This window comes from Bison bison, unplaced genomic scaffold, assembly GCF_000754665.1.
Source record: "Bison bison bison isolate TAMUID 2011002044 unplaced genomic scaffold, Bison_UMD1.0 scf7180017864466, whole genome shotgun sequence".
NCBI classification, from domain to species: Eukaryota; Metazoa; Chordata; class Mammalia; order Artiodactyla; family Bovidae; genus Bison; species Bison bison.
The window spans coordinates 7,315,985-7,336,526 of record NW_011495027.1 but is presented as its reverse complement, the minus strand read 5'-3'; the positions used below and the strand labels follow the sequence as shown (position 1 = coordinate 7,336,526).

At 41.2% G+C, this 20,542-nt stretch overlaps 1 protein-coding gene across 4 annotated transcripts in view; it reads left to right on the top strand.

Moving 5' to 3' along the window:
- LOC105003311 (trichohyalin-like) overlaps window positions 1-12,297 on the top strand; it is a 17,705-nt gene extending 5,408 nt beyond the window's left edge. Inside the window, exons 2-16 of one of the 4 annotated variants that reach the window (XM_010860371.1) lie at window positions 798-872; window positions 1,242-1,429; window positions 3,535-3,583; window positions 4,183-4,341; window positions 4,693-4,880; window positions 6,268-6,349; window positions 6,672-6,827; window positions 7,201-7,356; window positions 7,705-7,892; window positions 8,428-8,476; window positions 8,996-9,154; window positions 9,765-9,923; window positions 10,280-10,438; window positions 10,790-10,974; window positions 11,875-12,297. In XM_010860371.1, coding sequence (XP_010858673.1) covers window positions 827-872; window positions 1,242-1,429; window positions 3,535-3,583; window positions 4,183-4,341; window positions 4,693-4,880; window positions 6,268-6,349; window positions 6,672-6,827; window positions 7,201-7,356; window positions 7,705-7,892; window positions 8,428-8,476; window positions 8,996-9,154; window positions 9,765-9,923; window positions 10,280-10,438; window positions 10,790-10,974; window positions 11,875-11,931 — 1,980 coding nt within the window. In that variant the 5' untranslated portion in view covers window positions 798-826 and the 3' untranslated portion in view covers window positions 11,932-12,297. Of the gene's footprint in view, window positions 1-797; window positions 873-1,241; window positions 1,430-3,534; window positions 3,584-4,182; window positions 4,342-4,692; window positions 4,881-6,267; window positions 6,350-6,671; window positions 6,828-7,197; window positions 7,357-7,704; window positions 7,893-8,427; window positions 8,477-8,995; window positions 9,155-9,764; window positions 9,924-10,279; window positions 10,439-10,789; window positions 10,975-11,874 lie in introns of all 4 variants that reach the window. The other 3 variants (XM_010860369.1, XM_010860370.1, XM_010860373.1) reach the window with 3 other exon arrangements.
- The last annotated feature ends 8,245 nt before the right edge of the window (window positions 12,298-20,542 follow it).

Genomic DNA, 20,542 nt, shown 5'->3' with positions numbered 1-20,542 from the left:
AAGAATTGATGCTTTTGAACTGTGGTGTTGGAGAAGACTCTTGAGAGTCCCTTGGACTGCAAGGAGATCAAACCAATCCATCCTAAAGGAAATTAGTCCTGAATATTCATTGGAAGGACTGATCCTGAAGCTGAAACTGCAATACTTTGGTCACCTAATGTGAGGAACTGACTCATTGGAAAAGACCCTGATGCTGGGAAAGATTGAAGGTGGGAGGAGAAGGGGACGACAAAGGATGTCACATGATGACTCGATGGGACGTGAGTTTGAGTAAGCCCTGGGAGTTGGTGATGGACAAGGAGGCCTGACATGCTGTTATCCATGGGGCTGCAAAGAGTCGGACACAACTGAGTGACCGAACTGAACTGAACATATGTACCAGGGTAAATGTACAGTGATTTCACATGGAGAAGGTGTTTTCAGAAATCTTCCTGGAAGATGTGTGGGATGTAAACTGTGAAATATTTTTACATACTATCCAGGGTGGGATGTCTCCAGAAGAACCACAAACAGAAAAAAGATTGTGAAAAATATGAAAGGGCTTATAGTTACCTATTTGTAAACCTGCACATTCTTCTGACTAGTGGAAGCTAGCATGTGGTTTGGTGGAGTTGAGGGGAGGCAACACTGGCAAGGAGGTGCAGGGGTAGGGAGGTGGGCAGAATCTTGGAAATTGCATTTGTAGGCAGTTGGAAGCAACCAGTGAATGTTATTCAGAACAGTTCACTTGTCAGAACACTTTAATGGAATTCTAGATATGACCTGCTTGACATGTCTTTGCCCCTTTCTGTCTCCAGAGCTAAAAGAAGAATTAGAAGAAAGCTGCATGAATAAAGATGGGATCCTTCATGATACAGAAAAGACCTCAGCAGGTACAGGGGAGGGTTCTGCTCACAGTAGGGTGGAGTTCTGCTCACAGTTCTGCTGCAGTGGCCCCTGAGACTCTGACAGGAAGAATTTCCAGAAGCAAGGACCTTCTCCTTCTATGAACACACTCTGTTTCATCTCATAATAATAAAGAGAGTTGTGGTTGTAGGTCCAGGCAGCCAGTCAGAGTCTTTCCTAGCACATTCCCAAACCTGCCCTTGATGTACAGTCACAGGTGAAGTCAGACATGTCATGTCCATTTGCTTTTTCAAGACAGTCTGGTCACTGAGAAGGTGGAGGTTTGAGGGATGAGAGGTTGTAGCTCTTAGGACTGACTTTTGTTTTCTCCTCTCTCTAACATCTTCCTGGACCAGCAGAGCAGTACGAAAGAGAAGCAGCTAAGAGGGAAAAGGATTCTCTTGAGCAAAAGATTAAAGAGCTGCTACAAATGTTAGAGAACCAAGAAAGAGCCTTCAAGATATTTAGAGTCAAAATCACCAGCAAGATGAGAGAAAGAGACAAGCTTCTGAGAAGGATGAACAAGAGGATTGAGAGGCTGGAGGTAACTTGGTGTGGGTCTGGGCAGTGATGGTGGAAAAAGTCCTCAAACCCCAGGAAGGGATGGGTGGAAATTAAAGCAAAGTCATAGAGAGAAGCACCATGGTCCTTGACTGCTTTTGACTCATTAGAAGCTCTGAGTTTTTAATGGTTTGTTATTTAGTTGCTAAAGTGTGTCTGACTCCTTGCAACCCTCTGGACTGTACCCTGCCAGGCTCCTCTGTGCATGGAATTATCCAGGAAAGAATACTGGAGTGGGTTGCCATTTCCTTCTCCAGGGGATCTTCCCAACTCATGGATCAAACCTGTGTCTCCTGCATTGGCAGTTGGATTCTTTACCATTGAGCCACCAAGGAAGCCCTTTTAATGGCTTAAATCCAAGCATTTGGGTTCTGATCACTGTGAGTTTCTGAAGATTCCAGGAGGACCTTGGAACCTCCAAGCATTTATAAATAACTTTCCCATGATTTAAGAGAATAGCATTGAAATGTGTATATTACCATATATGAAATAGATCACCAGTCCAAGTTCGATGCATGAAACAGGGCGCTCAAAGCCGGTGCACTGGGACAACCCTGAGGGATGGGATGGGGAGGGAGATGCGAGGAGAGTTCAGGATGGGGGATACACGTACATCCATGGCTGACTCATGTCAGTGTGTGGCAAAAACCACCACAATACTGTAAAGTAATTGGCCTCCAATTAAAATAAATTAATTAATTTAAAAATAAAAACTTCTCCCAGAGCTTGTGTTGCTGTTTTGAGGGATTCCTGGATAATCTCATGGAGTCAGTATTAAATAGGATTCGCAGAGTTATCAGGTGGTTATTCTGAGTGTATCTACTAGATGCCGGAGATGTTACTGGAGTAGTACATGTAATTTGTCTTAATAGTTGATTCTTCATGTCACCCACTTTACCTCAATGCCATCTTATTGGCTACAGATTTACTACTATTCAAACCCTGATGGCTCAGTGGTAAAGAATCCACTTGCAATGCAGGAGACTTGGATTCAATCCCTGGATTGGGAAGACCAACCCGGTACAGTATTCTTGCCTGAGAAACCCCATGGACAGGGGAGCCTGGTGGGCTATACAATCCATGGGTTTGCAAGAGTTGGATACAACTTAGTGACTAAACCACCATTATAGTAGCAGGATCTTGATTCCTTTAAGAGAGTCTAAATCACTATATTACTCCAAGTGATCTTCTCCTGTTCCAAACTCAGGCACCTTTTCTGGAAAACTGTCTGACCTCTGAAGAAGAGCAAAGACACTCAGATGTCCTTGACAGAACATGCCCAAAGTTTCCGTATCTACTTGGAACACACCTAGCTTATTTTTAGCTTGTTGCTTTTTGTGTACATTCTCTATATTCACAGGAAACCAAGTTTCTCTGGGAAGATTCTCTTACCAGATGAGTCTTCATCTTTACTTTGCTTTTAGTTATATTACTGTTAACCATATCCTGTAGATAGAATCTCAGGATGCCACAACTGCAAGGAACCATAGAGATTATATAATGTAAATTAAACATCTTGCAAACATGGCTCAAGGAGTTGACACTTATTAGTAGCCACAAAGAGACTATTTTCCCAGATGGAGTAATTCAGGTTTTCTTTAAACAGTTTTATTGAGAGATAATTAAAAAAAACTACCAATAAAATTTCATTTCTTAAAAATACATGATTGATAAGAATTACTCATGTGAATGTACACTAATTTTCACATGGAGAAGGTGTTCTCTGAAATCTTCCTGAAAGAGGCATATGATGTAAATTTTGAAAAACTGGTGCATCTTATTCAAGGTGGGATGTTATCAGAAGAGTTAAAAGCAGAAAAAACAGCATATGAAAAATATAAAAGTCTCCAAGTTTGCATACTTATAAAACTGCACATTCTTCTGATGGGTGGAAGCTAGCATGTTGAGGGGAAGCACCATGGTGAGGAGGCTGCAGGGGTAGCCAGGTAGGTGGGATCTGGAAAATTTACCTGTAGGCAGTGAGAAGCAACCAGGAAGTGTTGCTTCAAACAGTTCATTTCTCAGAATGTTTCAGTGGAAGTTTAAGTTTGACGGGCCTGACATGTCTTTGCTCCTTTGTGTCTCCAGATCTTAAGAAAGATAAGGGAAGAACAAAAGAAATACTACATGAAGAAAGGTGAGGAGTGGAGAGAGCCTCAAGAAAGAGTGGATATATGTATATGTATATGTGTATATATATAATTATGTTGTATATTCATGTTGTATATTCATGTTGTATGACAGAAACCAACACAACATTCTAAAGCAATTTTCTTCCAATTAAAAAAAATAAAATGTTGATTAAAATTTGAAAAAAAGAAAGATTCTTCATGATTCAGAAAAGACCTCAGCAGGTACAGGTGGGCTGTCCTCACAGTAGAGAGGGGAAGTACAAGGCGGGCTCTCCTCACAGTAGAGAGGGGAGGTTCCTGCAGTGCTCTCTGAGACTCTGACAGGAGAACTTCCAGAAGGACGAACTTTCTCACCTCTTGTGAACTCACTTTGCTACATCTGAAATAACAAGGACAGTTGTGGTTGTAGATCTAGCCAGCCAGTCATGGCCTTTCCTAGCATGTTTTCACACTTGCCCTTATGTGTGGTCTCAGGTGAATTCAAACATGTCTATCTTTTTTCAGACAGTTTGGTCACTGAATGTGGAGGTTTGGGGGATGAGAGGTTGAAGCTCTCGGAGTTGACTGTTGTTTCCTTTCCTCTCTAAAAATCTTCCTGGAACAGAGGAGCAGATCAAAAGAGAGGCAAGTGAGAGGGAAAAAGACCCTTCTGAGCGAAAGGTTAAAGAGCTGCAGAGACAGTTGGAGAACCAAAAGAGAGTTTTGGAGAGATTAACAGCCAGAGTGAGAAAGGAGATAAGAGAAAGAGAGAAGACCTCAGCAGGTACAGGGGAGAGTTCTGCTCACAGTGGGGTGGGGAGGTTCTTGCAGTGCTCTGTGAGACTGCTACAGGAGTAATTTCCAAAAACAAGGACCCTCTTCTCCTTCTCTGAACACACTCTAAGCTATATCTGAAAACAACAAGGTAAGTTGATGTAGGTCCAACCAGGCTGCCAGGGCCTTTCCTAGAACACTCCCCAAACTGCCCTTGATGTGTGGTCACAAGTGACTTGAAATGTTTTACATGTCCACCTGCTTCTACATTTTGGTCAAGAAAGGAGGGTTGGGTGCTGGAGAGTATAGATCTCAAATCTGACTGTTGTTTTCTTCCTCCTCTAAATCCTTCCTGGAGCAGAAGAGTGGGCCAGAGGAGAGGCAACTGAGAGGGAAAAGGAACCTCTTAAACAAAAGGCTAAAGAATTACAGTCAAAGATGGAGGGCGACAGAAGTGCCATCTTGAAGGAAGTTAGACTCAAAACGACAAAGATGAGAGAAAGAGAAAACCTTCTAAGAAGGATGAACGAGAGGTTTGAGATGTTGGAGGTAACCTAGTATGGGTCTGGGCAGTCAGTGCCTGTGGAAAAAGTATTGGGACCTCAGGAAGGGGTGGGTGGAAATTAAAGCATAATCACAGAGAGAAGAACTATTCTCTTTTGCTTTCAATTCACTAGAAGCTCTGGGATTGTAATGGCTTATATCCAGTCATTTGGGTTCAGTTCACAGTTTTTGAAGAGTCCCTGAGGACCTTGGTATCTCCAAACATTTATAGAATATAAATAACTTTTCCAAGCCTTGTGCTGCTGTTTTGAGAGATTCCTGGTTGATCTCATGGAATCAGTATTAAATGGGGCTCCCAGGTTTAACAAGTAGACATTCTGAGTATGTTTAAGGCAAGTAGGATAAGTTACTGAAACAGTACCTCATCATTTTTCTTAACAGTTGACACAGATTTAGTGCTATTCATTGTAGGGGGATCCTGATTTCTCTGAAAGAGTTCTAATAGACTATAATATCTATTCCAAACTGAAGCACTTTCTCTGGACATCTGTCTGACCTCTGAAGCAATGTCAGTACAGATGTCTTCCTTGACTAAACACTTGCATAATTTCCTTATATGCTTAGAAAAGACAAGTTATTTTGAGATTGTTACTTTTACTGTGTACTTACTCCCATTCAGAGCAAATCAAGCTCCTCTGCAGAGCTTCTCCTACCAAAGCTTTCTTTATCTTTATTATGCTTTTAGTTGTATTGCTGTTATTCATGCACTATAGATAGAATCTGAGGAAGCTACAGCTGTGAGGAACTATAGACATTATATTAAAATCCCTACATTTCACCTAGAAACTCAAGGAATAAAGATACTTACCAGTATGTCTTATAGTATTTCAGCACTTTTTTTCTGAGATGCAGAGATTCAGGTTTATTTAAACAGTTTCATAGAGATGTAATTCACAAGCCATAGATTTCAGGGATTTGAATGTACAACTATATTTAATTAAATGTACATGTATGATTGATACAAATTTATGCACATAAAAGTACAGTGATTTCATATAGGGAAGGTGGTTTAGTGAATGTTCCCAGAAAAGGTGTGTGATGTAAATTTTGAAAAATTTGTGCATATTCTCTATGGTAGAATGTTATCTGAAGAGCCAGAAGCAGGAAAAACAGCATACAGAAAATATGAAGGGGACCAAGGTTAAATATTTGTAAAACTGCCCATTTTTCTGACTAGTGGAACCTTCATGGATGGTGGAAGCAACACTAGCAGAGGAGGCTGGAGAGTTAGTGAGGTAGGCAGGATTTTAGAAACTTGTAGGCAGTTGAACACAACCAGGTAATATTATTGAGAATGGTTCTTTTCTCAGAATATATCAATGGGGAGTTCATGTTTGACCGGCCTGACGTGTCTGCCACTCTGTGTCTCCAGATCTTGGGGATGATAAAGGATGAGCTAGGGGAATGCTGCAAGAAGACAGATGAGCTTTGTAATGCAGCCAAGACCTTGGCAGGTATGGGGGAGGGCTCTGCTCACTGTGGGTGGGGAGGTTCCTGCAGTCCCCTCTGAGAACTCTGACAGGATGAACTTCTGGAACTTCTGTGAATATGCTCTGTTTCATCTGAAAATAAGGTGGCTTGTGGTTTTAGGCCCAGTCAACCAGTCATTCCCTAAACTTGCCCTTGATATGTAGTTACAGGTGACTACAGCCATGACCATCTCCTTTTTCACAACAGTTTGGTCACTGGGAAAGTGAAGGTTTAGTGGGTAGAGGTTGTACCTCTCAGGGCTGACTGTTGTTTTCTTTCCTCTCTAAAAACTTCTTGGATGAGCAGAATGCACTAAAGGAGAGCCATCTGAGAGGGAAAAGGAGCTTCTTGAGCAAAAGTATAAGGAGATAAGTCAAAAGGTGGAGGACCAAAAAAAAGACTTCGAAGAATGTGTAGGCAAAATGATAGAGAAAACAAGAGAAAGACAAAAGATTTCAGCAGGTACACGAATGGGCTCAGCACACAGTGGGGTGGGGAGGTTCCTTCAGTGCCCTTTAGGAGTCTGATGGGAGGGACTTCCAGAAGCAGGGAGCTTCCTGCCCTGTGTGAACATACTCTGTTATATCAGAAAATAATAATGCTGGTTGCGGCTGTAGGTCCAGCCTGCCAGTCAGGGATTTTCCTAGGAGATATCCCACCCTGCCCTTGGTGTGTAACACTGGTAAATCCAGACATTTCCATCTGCTTTTTAATGACAGTTTGATCACTGAGAAATTAGACGGTTGTGGAGGGAGGGGTGTGGTGTGTGAAGGGTTATAACTCTCAGATCTACCTGTTGTTTCCTCATCTCTCTAACATCTTCCTGGAACAGAAGAGTATGCCAAGAGAGTGGCAGCTGAGAGGGAAAAGGAACTTCTTGAGCAAAAGGTTAAAGAGCTGCAAGAACAGCTGGAAGACCAAGAAAGGGTCTCTGAGGAATTAGGAGTCAAAAAGACAGAGAAGCAAAGAGAAAGAGAAAAGACCTCAGCAGGTATAGGGTAGACTCAGCTCATGGTAGGGTGGGTTCCTGCAGTGCCCTCTATGACTCCAACAGGAGGAACTTCCAGAAATAGAGCTTCCTCTCCTTCTGTGAACACACTCTGCTACATCTGAAAATAACAAGGTGAATTGTGGTTAGAGGTCCAACCAATCATCCCCTTTTCTAGCACATTCTCGCACCTGCCCTTATGTGTGGTCACAGGTGAATTTAGACATGTCCATCTGCTTTGCCCAGACAGTTTGGTTACTCAGAAAGCAAGGGTTGTTGGTTGTGGGCTTGTAGCTCTCAGTGCTGACTGTTGTTTTCTTCTCTTCTCTCTCTAAAATCTTCCGGGAGCAGAAATGCTGGCCCAATGGGAGGATGCTATGTGGGAAAAGAAGCTTCTTGAGCAAATGGTTAAAGAATTGCAGCAAAAGTTGGAGGACCGAGAAAAAACCTTCGAGAGATTTAGAGACAAACTCACAAAGGAAATGAGAGAAAGAGACGACCTTCTGAGAAAGATGAATGAGAGGATTCAGATGCTGGAAGTATGTCTGGTCTGGGTCTGGGCAGTGACTTTGGAACAAAGCCTGAGCCCTCAGGAAGGGGTGGGTGAAAAATAAAACAAAGTCATAGAGAGAAGCACTATTGTTCTTCACTGCTTCTAATTCATTGGAGGCCCTGAGTTTTAAACAAGATTCTTTAACAATTTAAGTTAAACTTCAAGTTTCAAGTTCTTACAGTTTTATTGAGTTATATTTCACAAACCATAAATTTCAAATATTGAAAGTGTATGATATCATTGATACAAATTTACCAAAGTATGTATAGTGATTTCACTTGGGGAATGTGCTTTATGGAATGTTCCTGGAAGAAGAGTGTGGTGTAAAATTTGAAAATTTGTACATATTATCCAAGATCAAATGTTACCAGAAGGGTTGCAAGCAGTAAAATCCAGCCTATGAAAAATATGAAGCAACACAGGAATGTTACTCAGAGGAGTTCATTTCTCAGAATATTTCAGTGGAAGTTCAGCACAGGTGAGACCTGCCTGACATGTCTTTGCCTCTTTCTGATCTCCAGCGCTTACTGAAGTTACTAGAAACACTAGAGGAACAGGACATGAAGAAAGGTGAGCTCCTTTGTGATGCAGGAAAGAAACCTAGCAGGTAGAGAGGAGAGCTCAGCTCACAGTGGGGTGGGGAGGCTCCTGCAGTGCCCTCTCAAACTCTGACAGGAGGGAATTCTAGAAGCTGGGAGCTCTCATTCTGGGAATGCACTCTGCTTCATCTGAAAAAACAAGGCTAATTGTGGTTGCTGGTCCAGTCACTCAGTCAGGGCCTTTCCTAGAAGATTCCCAAACCTGCCCTTGTGTGTGGTCACAGGTGTATTTAGACATGTCCATCTCCTTTTTCATTGGAGAAGGAAATGGCAATCCACTCCAGTGTTCTTGCCTGGAGAATCCTTGGGACAGGGGAGCCTGGTGGGCTGCCGTCTATGGGGTCGCACAGAGTCGGACACGACTGAAGTGACTTAGTAGTAGTAGTAGTATCTCATTTTTCATGACAGTTTGGTCACTAACAGAGTGGAGGGCTGTACCTCTCGGGGTTGACTGTTGTTCTCTTCCCTTTCTAAAATCTTCCTGGAGCAGAAGAGCAGGCCAAAAGAGAGGCAGCTGAAAGGGAAAACGAGCCTCTTGAACAAAAGGTTAAAGAACTGCAGCAAAAATCGGAGAACCAAGAAAAAGTCTTCGAAGTATTAAGAGACAAAATGACAGAGGAGTTGAATGAAAGAGAGAAAGCCTCAGCAGGTACAGGGGAGGGCTCATTTCACAGCGGGGTGGGGAAGTTCCTGCAGTGCCCTCTGAGACTGACAGAAAGAACTTCCTGAAACAGGGAGCTTCCTTACCTCCTGTGAACACACACTGCTTCATCTGAAAATAACCAGAGTTGTGGTTGTAGGTCCAGCCCTCCAGTCAGGGCCTTTCTTAGCATGTTCCTAGGTGTATGTGGTGTGGCGGAGGAAATGGCAACCCATTCCAGTATTCTTGCCTAGAGAATCCCGTGGACAGAGGAGCCTGGTGGGCTGCTGTCCCATAGGGTCGCACAGAGTCGGACACGACTGCAGCAACTTAGCATGCATGCATGCTGGCATTGGAGAAGGAAATAGCAACCCACTCCAGTATTCTTGCCTGGAGAACCCCAGGGACAGAGGAGCCCGGTGGGCTGCCGTCTATGGGGTCACACAGAGTCGGACACGACTGAAGCGACTTAGCAGCAGCAGCAGGTGTATGTGGACATGTCTACCTACTTCTTTGGGACAGTTTGGTCCCTGAGGATATGGAAGGTTGGGATTTGGGGGGTTGTAGCTCTCAGGTCTGACTGTTGTTTCCTTCCTTCTCTAAACCCTTCCTGGAGCAGAAGAGCAGATCAGAAGAGAGGCTGCTGAGAGGGAAAAGGAGTCTCTTGAAAAACAGGTTAAAGAATTGCAGCAAAATTTGGAGGACCAAGGAAGAGTCTTCCAGAGATTAAGAACTGAAATGACAGAGGAGATGAGAGAAAGTGAAAACGTCTCAGCAGGTACAGGGGAGAACTCATTTCACAGTGGGGTGGGGAGGTTCCTGCAGTGCCCTCTGAGACTCTGATGGAAAGAACTTACTGAAATGAGGAGGCTCTTTTCCTTCTGTGAACACACTCTGCTTCATCTGAAAATACCAAGGAGAGTTGTGGGTGTGGGTGCATCCAGCCAATTAGGGCCTTCCCTAGCATGTTCCCAAATCTGCCCTTGATGTGTGGTCACAGGCACAGGTGGAAATGTCCACCTGCTTCTTCAGAACAGTTTGGTTACTGAGGATATGGAGGGTTGGGATTTGGGGGGTTGTAGCTCTCAGGTCTGACTGTGGTTTCCTTCCTTCTCTAAACCCCTCCTGGAGCAGAAGAGCAGATCAGAGGAGAGGCCACTGAGAGGGAAAAGGAGTCTCTTGAAAAACAGGTTAAAGAATTGCAGCAAAATTTGGAGGACCAAGGAAGAGTCTTCCAGAAATTTAGAACTGAAATGACAGAGGAGATGAGAGAAAATGAAAAGGCCTCAGCAGGTACTGAGGGCAGAGCTCATTTCACAGTGGGTTGGGGAGGTTCCTGCAGTGTTTCTCTGAGAACTCTGACTGGAGGAACTTCCAGAAGCAGGGCCCTTCTTTTCCTTCTCTGAACACACTGTACTACCTATGAACACAACAGGCCAGTTATGGTTGTGGGTCCAGCCAGCTGGTCAGCACCTGTCCTAGCACACTCTCACACCTGCCCTTGATGTGTGGGCACAGGTGAATTCAGACATGCCCATCTGCTTTTTTCAAGAAAGTATGGTCACTGAGAAAGTGGTGGGTTGGGGGTTGGGGATTGTACCTCTGACTGTTTTTTCTTCCCTGTGTATAATTTTCCTGGAACAGAAGAGCAGGCCAAAAGAGAGGCTGCTGAGAGGGAAAAGCTTTTAGAGCAAAAGCTTAAAGAATTGCAACAAAAGTTTGAGGACCAAGAAAGAGCCTTCAAGGTATTTAGAGTCCAAATGACAGAAGAGGTGAGAGAAAGAGACAATTTTCTGAGAAAGATGAATGAGAGGATTGAGATGCTGGAGGTGAGTCTGGTCTGGGTCTGGGCAGTGACTGTGGAACAGAGCCCTGGAACCTCAGGAAGGGATGGGTGAAAATTAAAGCAAAGTTGTAGAGAGAAGCACCATGATTCTTTACTGCGTTAGATTCACTAGAAACCCTGGGATTTAAATGGTTTATGTCTGGACACTTGATACTTTCAAGAATTTTATAGACAACTTTCCCAGGGCTTGTGCTGCTGTTTTGAGGGATTCCTGGTTGATTTTTGGACTTTTCCTGGAGCCAGTATTAAGAGGGATTCCTAGGGTTTTCAGGTGGATGTTCTCAGAAGCAGATATTGGTTCACGTTACTAAGCTTCCTGCTAGTTTTCAGGCTGCTACTACATCAAAGACCCTAATATAGATCCTTGCTAACCTAAAGCATTCAAATATGCACAGACTTAGAAATATGGGCAACTGCCAGCTCCTAATTTGGCTGCAGTTGTCCCCAGGTGAGTTTAAACTGCCAGAGTCAGCCTTCAGTACAGAAGTTCTGTCTTCTCCCATCTGGAATTATTTATATCAGTTTTCTTGATCAATTTAGGAATTCTCAGTATTTCTAAGATGTGGAGAGAATTTGTGCCATTCACGAGGAAGGCCCTTACCCAAATAGCATAAACATGGCTGAAATGTCTTATAACAATTGTCCTCTTGCCTGGTTAGGAGTGTAGGGAAACCCTAGTGATGGGTGTGAGTAAGTTTGTGCTATGCATCCTCTCACCATCCAAACCGAAACCAGGAGATATTTCTGATGAGCATAATAACTTCTCATGATCCTTTAAGAAAGAACTCTTTAAAAGAAAATAAACTGTTAATGGAAAACCTTGTTTTTGAAATATTGAGATTTTGAAAAGTTTTCTGTTTACTAACACATCATACATTTTTAGGCTGCAGTGAACAATGATAATGACAAGGATAATGAGGAAAACACTGAAAAGTACTGAACTTCATAGACACAGGAAGATAATGACAAAAAAAATACTTCACAGCCTTTTGTTTTAATCTCAGTTTGGGAGAATATAAAACATGTGTGGTCACTAATTACTCAGATTTTTTGTTTGTTTCTTTTAAATTCTGGTAATATTAAAAGTTTTCACAAGTGCTTTTTTGATCTGGATTATTTCTATCTATGTATGTACTTTTTCTTTTATCATTAAAGTTTTAATGTAAAAAGTAGAAAAATCATCTACTATAGAACATCAATTCCTGGCCCACAAAGGAAAGAATTAGTGTGGCTGGATAATTAATTTAAGTGGAAATGGAAGCAACTGAGTAGAAGACAAAGAGGTCAAATTTGTAATATCTTGAAAAAAAGAAAAATTTTATTAAGTAATGCTTCTGAAAGTCACATATGAATAATTATACAAATGAATATGTATACTGGTTTCTTGAGAGGAAAGGACTAATTTCTTATACAAAACAACTGTGTTACTTCACTTGTAAATTTTATGTGTTTTGAGTTAAAATTTCACAAAAGCTGATTGTAAATTTTAAATTGAGCTGATCAAACACATTAAAAAGCCATGAAAATTCAGAAGGGGTACAGGGTTTGGGAAGTTTTCAGCCATAATTTATTCTATAAATGAAGTTTATAGAACTGCAGTCATTAGAACAATGTGCCATCAAGGCATAAATCTGAAGACAAAGAATAACAGCATGCTGCATAGTCTAAAAATAGAACCAACAACATACCTGATTAAGGTTGTGTGAATAGTGTTATTTCAGATCAGTGAGACAATATAAACAGTACATGAAGTGCTGTCAGTCTACTGGACAGCCATATAGAATGAGAGTGCCTAGATCACTTATAAATCTTGCAAAAATAATATTCCAGCTTGACTTTAGATTTAAACATTAAAAATAATCTTGATAAAAACAGTAAATGTCAGATAATTATAAAATAAATGTGGAAACTTGAATTTATTTTTAAGTGACATAAAACTCAAAGATACACATTTTATGATTTTGATGTCCTCTTTTACATTTTCATGTTTATCATTTTTTGTTCATTTTTGTTCTCACCACTTTCACAGAAACTTCTTTGATTTTTAAAAATCTGTATATTGGCTTAAGTGATTTACTTTCCTGTTGTGATTTTCCGTTTCCTATAGATTATTGTTTCTTTTCTATTTAGAGAAGACCTTTCGATATTTCTTTTAGGATAGGTTTAGTATTTCTGTAGCTTTTGTTTATCTGAGAAATTATCTCTCCTCCTGTTCTAAATGGTAATTTTGCTGGGTAGAATATCCTAGGTTGCAAGTTTTTCCCTTTCAGGGCTTTGAATATATCTTTCAACTCCCTTCTGGCCAGCAAATTTCTGTAGAGAAATCAGCTGATAGACTTACTGGAGTTCCTTTGCAATTAACTCTTCTTTTTCTTGCTTCCTTTAGAATCCTCTCTTTAACTTTTTGCCACTTTAATTGTAATATGTCTAGATATGTTTGGGTTCATCTTATTTGAGTAATGGCCCCTCTGCTTCTTCATTTTACTTATATTTTTCTGACTCTTTGAATTTAGGAGTAAGAGCACTGTTACTCCTACGGAAGTAACTCTTTGAAGGGAAGAATGGTTCCTGTACCTGAATATCTGTTTCCTTTTTAGGCTTGGGAAGTTTTCAGCCATAATTTCTTCAAATACATTTTTGATCCCCTTTTCTCTTCTCCTCTGAGATCCCTATTATGTGTAGATTGGGATAGTTTATAGTATCTCATGCTTGCTTTCATTTTTCTTAATTTATCTTTCTGTTTGCTGTTCTGATTGGGTGATTTCTGTTGTTTTGTCTTCCAGAGCATTTATCCATTCTTCTGCATTATCCAGTTTGCTATTTGTTGGCTTTAACTCCCATTTTATTTCTGCAAATGAGTTTTCTAATTTCAGTTGACTCCTCTTTATAGTTGCTTGTTTCTCTTTACAGTAATTTGCAATTCTATCTATAGCCTTTCTTAATTCCTTCAGTATTTTCACTGCTCCTTTTTGAATTCATAATCTGATATACCAGAGAAGTTTGTTTCATTGTTTGTTCTTTGAAGGAAATTCTCTTCCCTTCAAAAAGTTACTTCCCTAGAAGTAACAGTGCTCTTACTCCTAAATTCAAAGAGTCAGAAAAATATGTAAAGAGTCAGAAAAAAAGTAAAATGAAGAAGCAGTCAAGAGAATTAAAAAAATCAAATTTTTTTTTATTTTGATCAAAAAATCAAGAGAATTCTCTTCAGAGAACAATTATCTATTGTGCTCTTGTGGGCTTCCCAGATGGCACTAGTGGCAAAGCATCTACCTGCCAATGCAAGAGATGCGAGAGACGCTGGTTCAATCCCTGGGTTGGGAAGATCCCTTGGAGAAGGAAATGGCAACCCACTCCAGTATTCTTGCCCGGAAAATCCCATGGACAGAGGAGCCTGGATGGCTACAGTGCATGGGATTGCAGAGTCAGACACGACTGAGCGCAAGCAGGCACGCGTGCACACACACACACATACTGTGCTCTTGAAGAACTGTTTTTACATGGAGGGTGTCCCTGTGTGACCCGCATGAGTCTAGTAATTTTGGTGTGAGGACTGTGTTTTTTGTTTTTTGTTTTTTTTGTATGGGTACCTGCTATATCGTTCCTCAGTGTGTGCTGGCTGTTATCCTCTTGATAGTATATCTAATAGAGGTCTATTAAATTTGAACGGAAACATATTAACAGGTCTTGGAATAGCCAGTACCCCTTTCCATTTGGCCTTTTAGTAACCAGAGAGGAAGTGTTGCATGTGCTAGAAGTAGGAACCAGGAGTCCCTTATCTAGCAATCCCTGACTTATTGGGCAGAGTCCTTCAAGTTACTCTGGTGTTAAATAATCTTGGGGAATCTTAGGGAGGGACATGGATAGATCTACGTTTACCTACTATAGCACTCTATTATGGGGTTCTGCACCACATAAATGCCAGATAATAGTGGAATTCCTTGTCTACAAAGAGGAGAAGTTCTTTCTACTAATTACCTTCAGTTCAGTTCAGTTCAATTCAGTCGCTCAGTCATGTCCGACTCCTTGCAACCCCATGAACCGCAGCACGGCAGGACTGCATGTCCATCACCAACTCCCAGAGTCCACCCAAATCCATGTCCATCGAGTCGGTGATGCCATCCAGCCATCTCATCCTCTGTTGTCCCCTTCTCCTCCTGCCCTCAATCTTTCCCATCATCAGGGTCTTTTCCAATGAGTCAGCTCTTCGCATGAGGTGGCCAAAGTATTGGAGTTTCAGCTTCAACATCAGCCCTTCCAATGAACACCCAGGACTGATCTCCTTTAGGATGGACTGCCTTCAGTTCAGAACTCATTGCCTTAAGTTCTCTATAAGATAGGTACTAGGCCAAAGATGACAGAGAAACTTAGGGAAGTCAGAAAACTTAGGAAGCCATTAGAGGAAACAGGTGTGAAGGGAACAAATAGGAGACTTGTGAAAGAAGTCCTTCAGGATCACAAGGAAGTTTAACCCCATTTCATGAAGTTATGAAGGTAGCTGTTCTAAGAAGGAAATTGTATTGGCCCTGAAGGGATCCTTTAAAGATAATGAGGGACTGGGGGCAAATTATCAAAGCCCACCATGGACAAAATTTGGTGACTTTGAGAAAGAAGCTGGGGAATGAAGCAATGTTAAGGGTGAAATATGTCACTGCAATATTGATAAGAAATATAGTAGGATGCCCTTCAACTCACATGGGTAACATCACCATGAATTTATTGGGAATTCAGGATAAGGAAAGTCTGCTCCCTCAGACCTGAGTTAGTATTCCTCCTGTGAAGAGACTTTTTGGGTCTTTTCTTTCTTTCTGAGGAATGGACATTCTCAAACCCAAAGGGCTTTTTCTTTACAGTACTTGTAGGTATCTTGGTCAGTGGAGGCCAGTTTTGGGGATTCTTTAAGTTTAAAATAATTTAGTGGTGTATCTTCTAATTTTTCTTTTAGAGATATTACTATCACACTGTTGAGGTACTGTGTGAAGTTCAGACATGTCAACATTTTATTTTTTTTAAATTGGAGAATAATTGCTTTACAATGTTCTGTTGGTTTCTGCCATACAGCAACATGAATCATTCATATCCCCTCCATCCAGTCAGCATTTTAAACATAGACTTTTTTGGTTGTGCCATAAAGCTTAAGTCTTAGACCATGTAGAAAACCATGGCTAGAGCACAAGCTATATGGTAAAGTCAAGCTTTCACTACTCTTTCAAAGTAGTTTCTCATTGTTGATGATAATTTGCCACAATTTCATCCTTTAATTGTTTACAATTTTGAATTCATGACCAATCAATTTTAACAGCATCAAACTCAGAATGTTTTATAATAATTCTTTAAAACTTCCTTACTCTCTGACTGGGCTCTGCAATGGTTTGAGATCTCTTAAGGTCTTCCAAAATAATTGTCCATTTAGCTTTCTTAAACCATAGAAAGTCTCCTCTACAAATAAATGGATAAATTGATATGTTAAGGGAATCTCAGAGAGTAAGCATCCAATATTTCTTGAATTGTTCAACGAATTTCTCTCTTTTTCTTTGGGACTTAGGGAAGTCTTTAGTCATGGAATTTGATTGAAGATTAAATTTTAAATGTTACTTTCTCAGTTTGGTTCTGTTTGGAACTGGATTTAGCATTATCTACTAAGATCCCCAGAGAAAGGAATGGCTATTCACTCCAGTATTCTTACCCTGGAGAATCCTATGGACAGAGGAGCCTGGAGGGCTATAGTGGTTAGAAAGAGTTGGAGATGACTGAGAGACTAACACACACATACACACAGAAGGTATAGATGCAATACATTTATCTTTGAACATTTAGTCTCTCAGTTGTATCCAACTCTTTGTGACCTCATGGACTGTAGCCCCCCAGGCTCCTGTGTCCATGAAATTCTTCAGGATAGAATATTGGAGTGGATAACCATTCCCTTCTTCAGAGGATCTTCCCAACCCAGGGATTGAACCCAGGTCTACAGCATTGCAGGCAGATTCTTTACCATCTAAGCCAGCAGGGAAGTTTCAAGATAGCATTCTGAGAGGGGAAGGAAAAGGGAGAGTAGAGAGAGGAGTATGGAGTGACTGGAGCTCGGGGTGTAAGGGGTGTTTTTTGGGAAGGCCAAGAAAGGCTTGGTATCTGAAGGCATGATCTTGGAACCCTTTTGTTTCAGCATTTCTCTAAGATAAAAGTAGTCTGCAGGGATTCAAGAATGGGGTGTTCAGTCAACTGAGAAATTCTCATTTTCTAGATCACAGAAATCTGTAATTCTAATAGTTTCAAGATTATACACATATAGTTAAGAATCAAAGTCTGTCCTTACTGTGCTATCATCTAGAACACAGGATTAGGAGTTGAACTCACTAACACATCTCCGCTCAATTGGTCAGAAATGAAAACAGTATTAAAAGGTTTATAACTGGAGCACAAGGTTATAGTTCTGGGTGTGCAGTGATGAATCTGATCTTATATGAGCTGCAGCACCAGACTGTAATAGAAACATTATACTAACACATGTGAAAATGCTAAGGAAGACTTATTCAAGATTATTGCAATAAGGGTCAAGGCTATTGCAATAGAGAAAAAAGACTGAGCTCAGTTCCAGATATAGCAAAGCCAGCTGGGAATATATAGGTGAAAAGCAGAGTTAGACGGTCAGAGGATAAGAAATTGCTAAAAGACAAAGGTAGGGAAATTCTTGCTAAATTGGCTTAATAGTATTCTTGTTAGGACAGGACAAGGACTTAGACACTAACAGTCTTGGTCAATTTGGGATGATATAACAAAAATACTACGGACTAGATGGCTTCAGTTCAGTTCAGTTCAGTTGCTCAGTCGTGTCTGACTCTTTGCGACCCCATGAACTGCAGCATGCCAGCCCTCCCTGTCCATCACCAACTCCCGGAGTTTACACAAACTCATGTCCATTGAGTCGGTGATGCCATCCAGCCATCTCATCCTCTGTTGTCCCCTTCTCCTCCTGCCCTCAATCTTTCCCAGTATCAGGGTGTTTTCAAAGGAGTCAGCTCATTGCATCAGGTGGCCAAAGTATTGGAGTTTCAGCTTCAACATCAGTCCTTCCAGTGAACACCCAGGACTGATCTGTTTTAGGATGGACTGGTTGGATCTCCTTGCAGTCCAAGGGACTCTCAAGAGTCTCCCCCAATACCACAGTTCAAAAGCATCAATTCTTCTGCACTCAGCTTTCTTTAGAGTCCAACTCTCACATCCATTCATGACTACTGGAAAAACCATAGACTGGAGGTTTAAATAACAAAAATTGCTTTCTCACAACTCTGAAGGCTGGAAAGTACAGACTCAAAGTGCTATGTCTGGTGACATTGTGATTTGTAGTTTGTAGATGTCTATTTTTTCATTGTATCCTCATGTGACAGAAAGCAACAAGATCCTATGTTTTGTTCTGTTTTTATTAGGGCATAAGTCCATTCATGAAGGTTCCACTCTATGATCGAATCACTTCCCCAAAAAACCCTCCAATTACTATCACATTGGGAATTTAGGCTTTAACAAATGAATTTTGGGGAGATACAAACAAAATCCAGAGCATTCTATCCCTGACCCCTCCAATATTGTCCTTTTCACAAGCAAAATATATTCATTCTATCCCAACAGTCTCAAAGGCCTTAACACATTCCAGAATCAACTTTAAAATCTAAAGTCTGGAGTTTTACTGAAATATCATCTAAATCAGATATGGGTGGAAATTAGGGTAAAAATAGTCCTGAGGCAAAATTCTCCAGCTGTGAACCCTTTAAACCAGACAAGTTATTTGCCTTCGAAATACAATGGCGGGGCATGGACAAATAACATAAGGACACACATTCCAATCCAAAGGAAAAAAATAGAAAGAAAGAAGGAAGGTGTGAATGTCTCAAGCAAGCATAAATCCTAGCAAGGCAAGGATTCTATATCTGGAGGCACGAGAATAATTCTCTTTTTCTCAATGCACTGCCTTCTACGTTTATTCAGGCAAGATCCTGCCCCCAGACTCAGTCATCATCCCTGCCTCCACCGTTCTGCCTGGTGAAAATTATGTGGTTCTTCCTGGTGAAAATTACTCTGCCTGGCAGAGATCATGAGCCTGCAGCTCTGTAGGGTGGAGCTCATTCTGCCACACATTCTCTCCTGGGCATTTTCCCCACCCCTTGAAATAAAAATAAAGGCAGCTCTGCACCCCTATTTCACATGTCCACACACTCTGTGGTGGAAGTGGCAGCCCTGATGACCTCTGAATTGCATTTGGGGTTCTTCCCTTGTCTTAAAGGATAGTGCATATTAGCAGAATAATAGATACAGTTCTCTTGAGTCTAAGTAGTCCAACCGTCTTTCTTCATTTCATCCCATTTCTCTATTTCCTGTAGTTCCAGCTGGCAGTTCTTCTGTGGATATAGTCTCATCTCTATTTTTGCCTTTTTTGAGATGGTTAATTAAATTTATGATTCACACCACACTGATTTCCTTGTTGGATGGTATATTTGCCACCACATCCTTACTGTTCTCTACTGGACACTTTCTTATATTTTGTAGTGTGGTCAGCTTGAGAATTTTTGAAATCTTTGCATTCTGGTTCCTCTTTCCTTAACGATTCCATCTCCATGACTATCTTTTTTCTCACATTTCACTATGAACAGTTAGAAGGAACCAAGCCTCTCTCTCAATAATTTTCTTAGAAATCTCATTAACTATCCAGTTTCATCTACCTTCTACCACATACTAGAATATGAACAAATTGAGGGAGTTAATTTTTGTCACTTTATAAAAAGGATTATCTTTCCTCCAGATTTGAATACCATGCTGGCCATTTCTGTCTGAGTTTTCACCAGAATCACCTTTCTAGTAGTCTTCATGGCAATACTGGTTTTCACTTGTATTTGTTCAAAACTTTCTCGCCTCTATCCATGCAGTTCAGTTCAGTTCAGTTCAGTTGCTCAGTCGTGTCCAACTCTTTGCGACCCCATGAACTGCAGCACGCCAGGCCTCCCTGTCCATCACCAGCTCCCGGAGTTTACACAAACTCATGTCCATCAAGTCGGTGATGCCATCCAGCCATCTCATCCTCTGTTGTCCCCTTCTCCTCCTGCCCCCAATCCCTCCCAGCATCAGAGTCTTTTCCAATGAGTCAACTCTTCGCATGAGGTGGCCAAAGTATTGGAGTTTCCACTTTAGCATCAGTCCTTCCAAAGAACACCCAGGACTGATGTCCTTCAGACTGGACTGGCTGGATCTCCTTGCAGTCCAAGGGACTCTCAAGAGTCTTCTCCAACACCACAGTTCAAAAGCATCAATTTTTCAGTGCTCAGCTTTCTTCACAGTCCAACTTTCACATTCATACATGACCACTAGAAAAACCATAGCCTTGACTAGACGGACCTTTGTTGGCAAAGTAATGTCGCTGCTTTTGAATATGCTATCTAGGTTGGTCATACCTTTCCTTCCAAGGAGTAAGTGTCTTTTAATTTCATGGCTTCAATCAACATCTGCAGTGATTTTGGAGCCCCCCAAAATAAAGTCTGACACTGTTTCTACTGTTTCCCCATCTATTT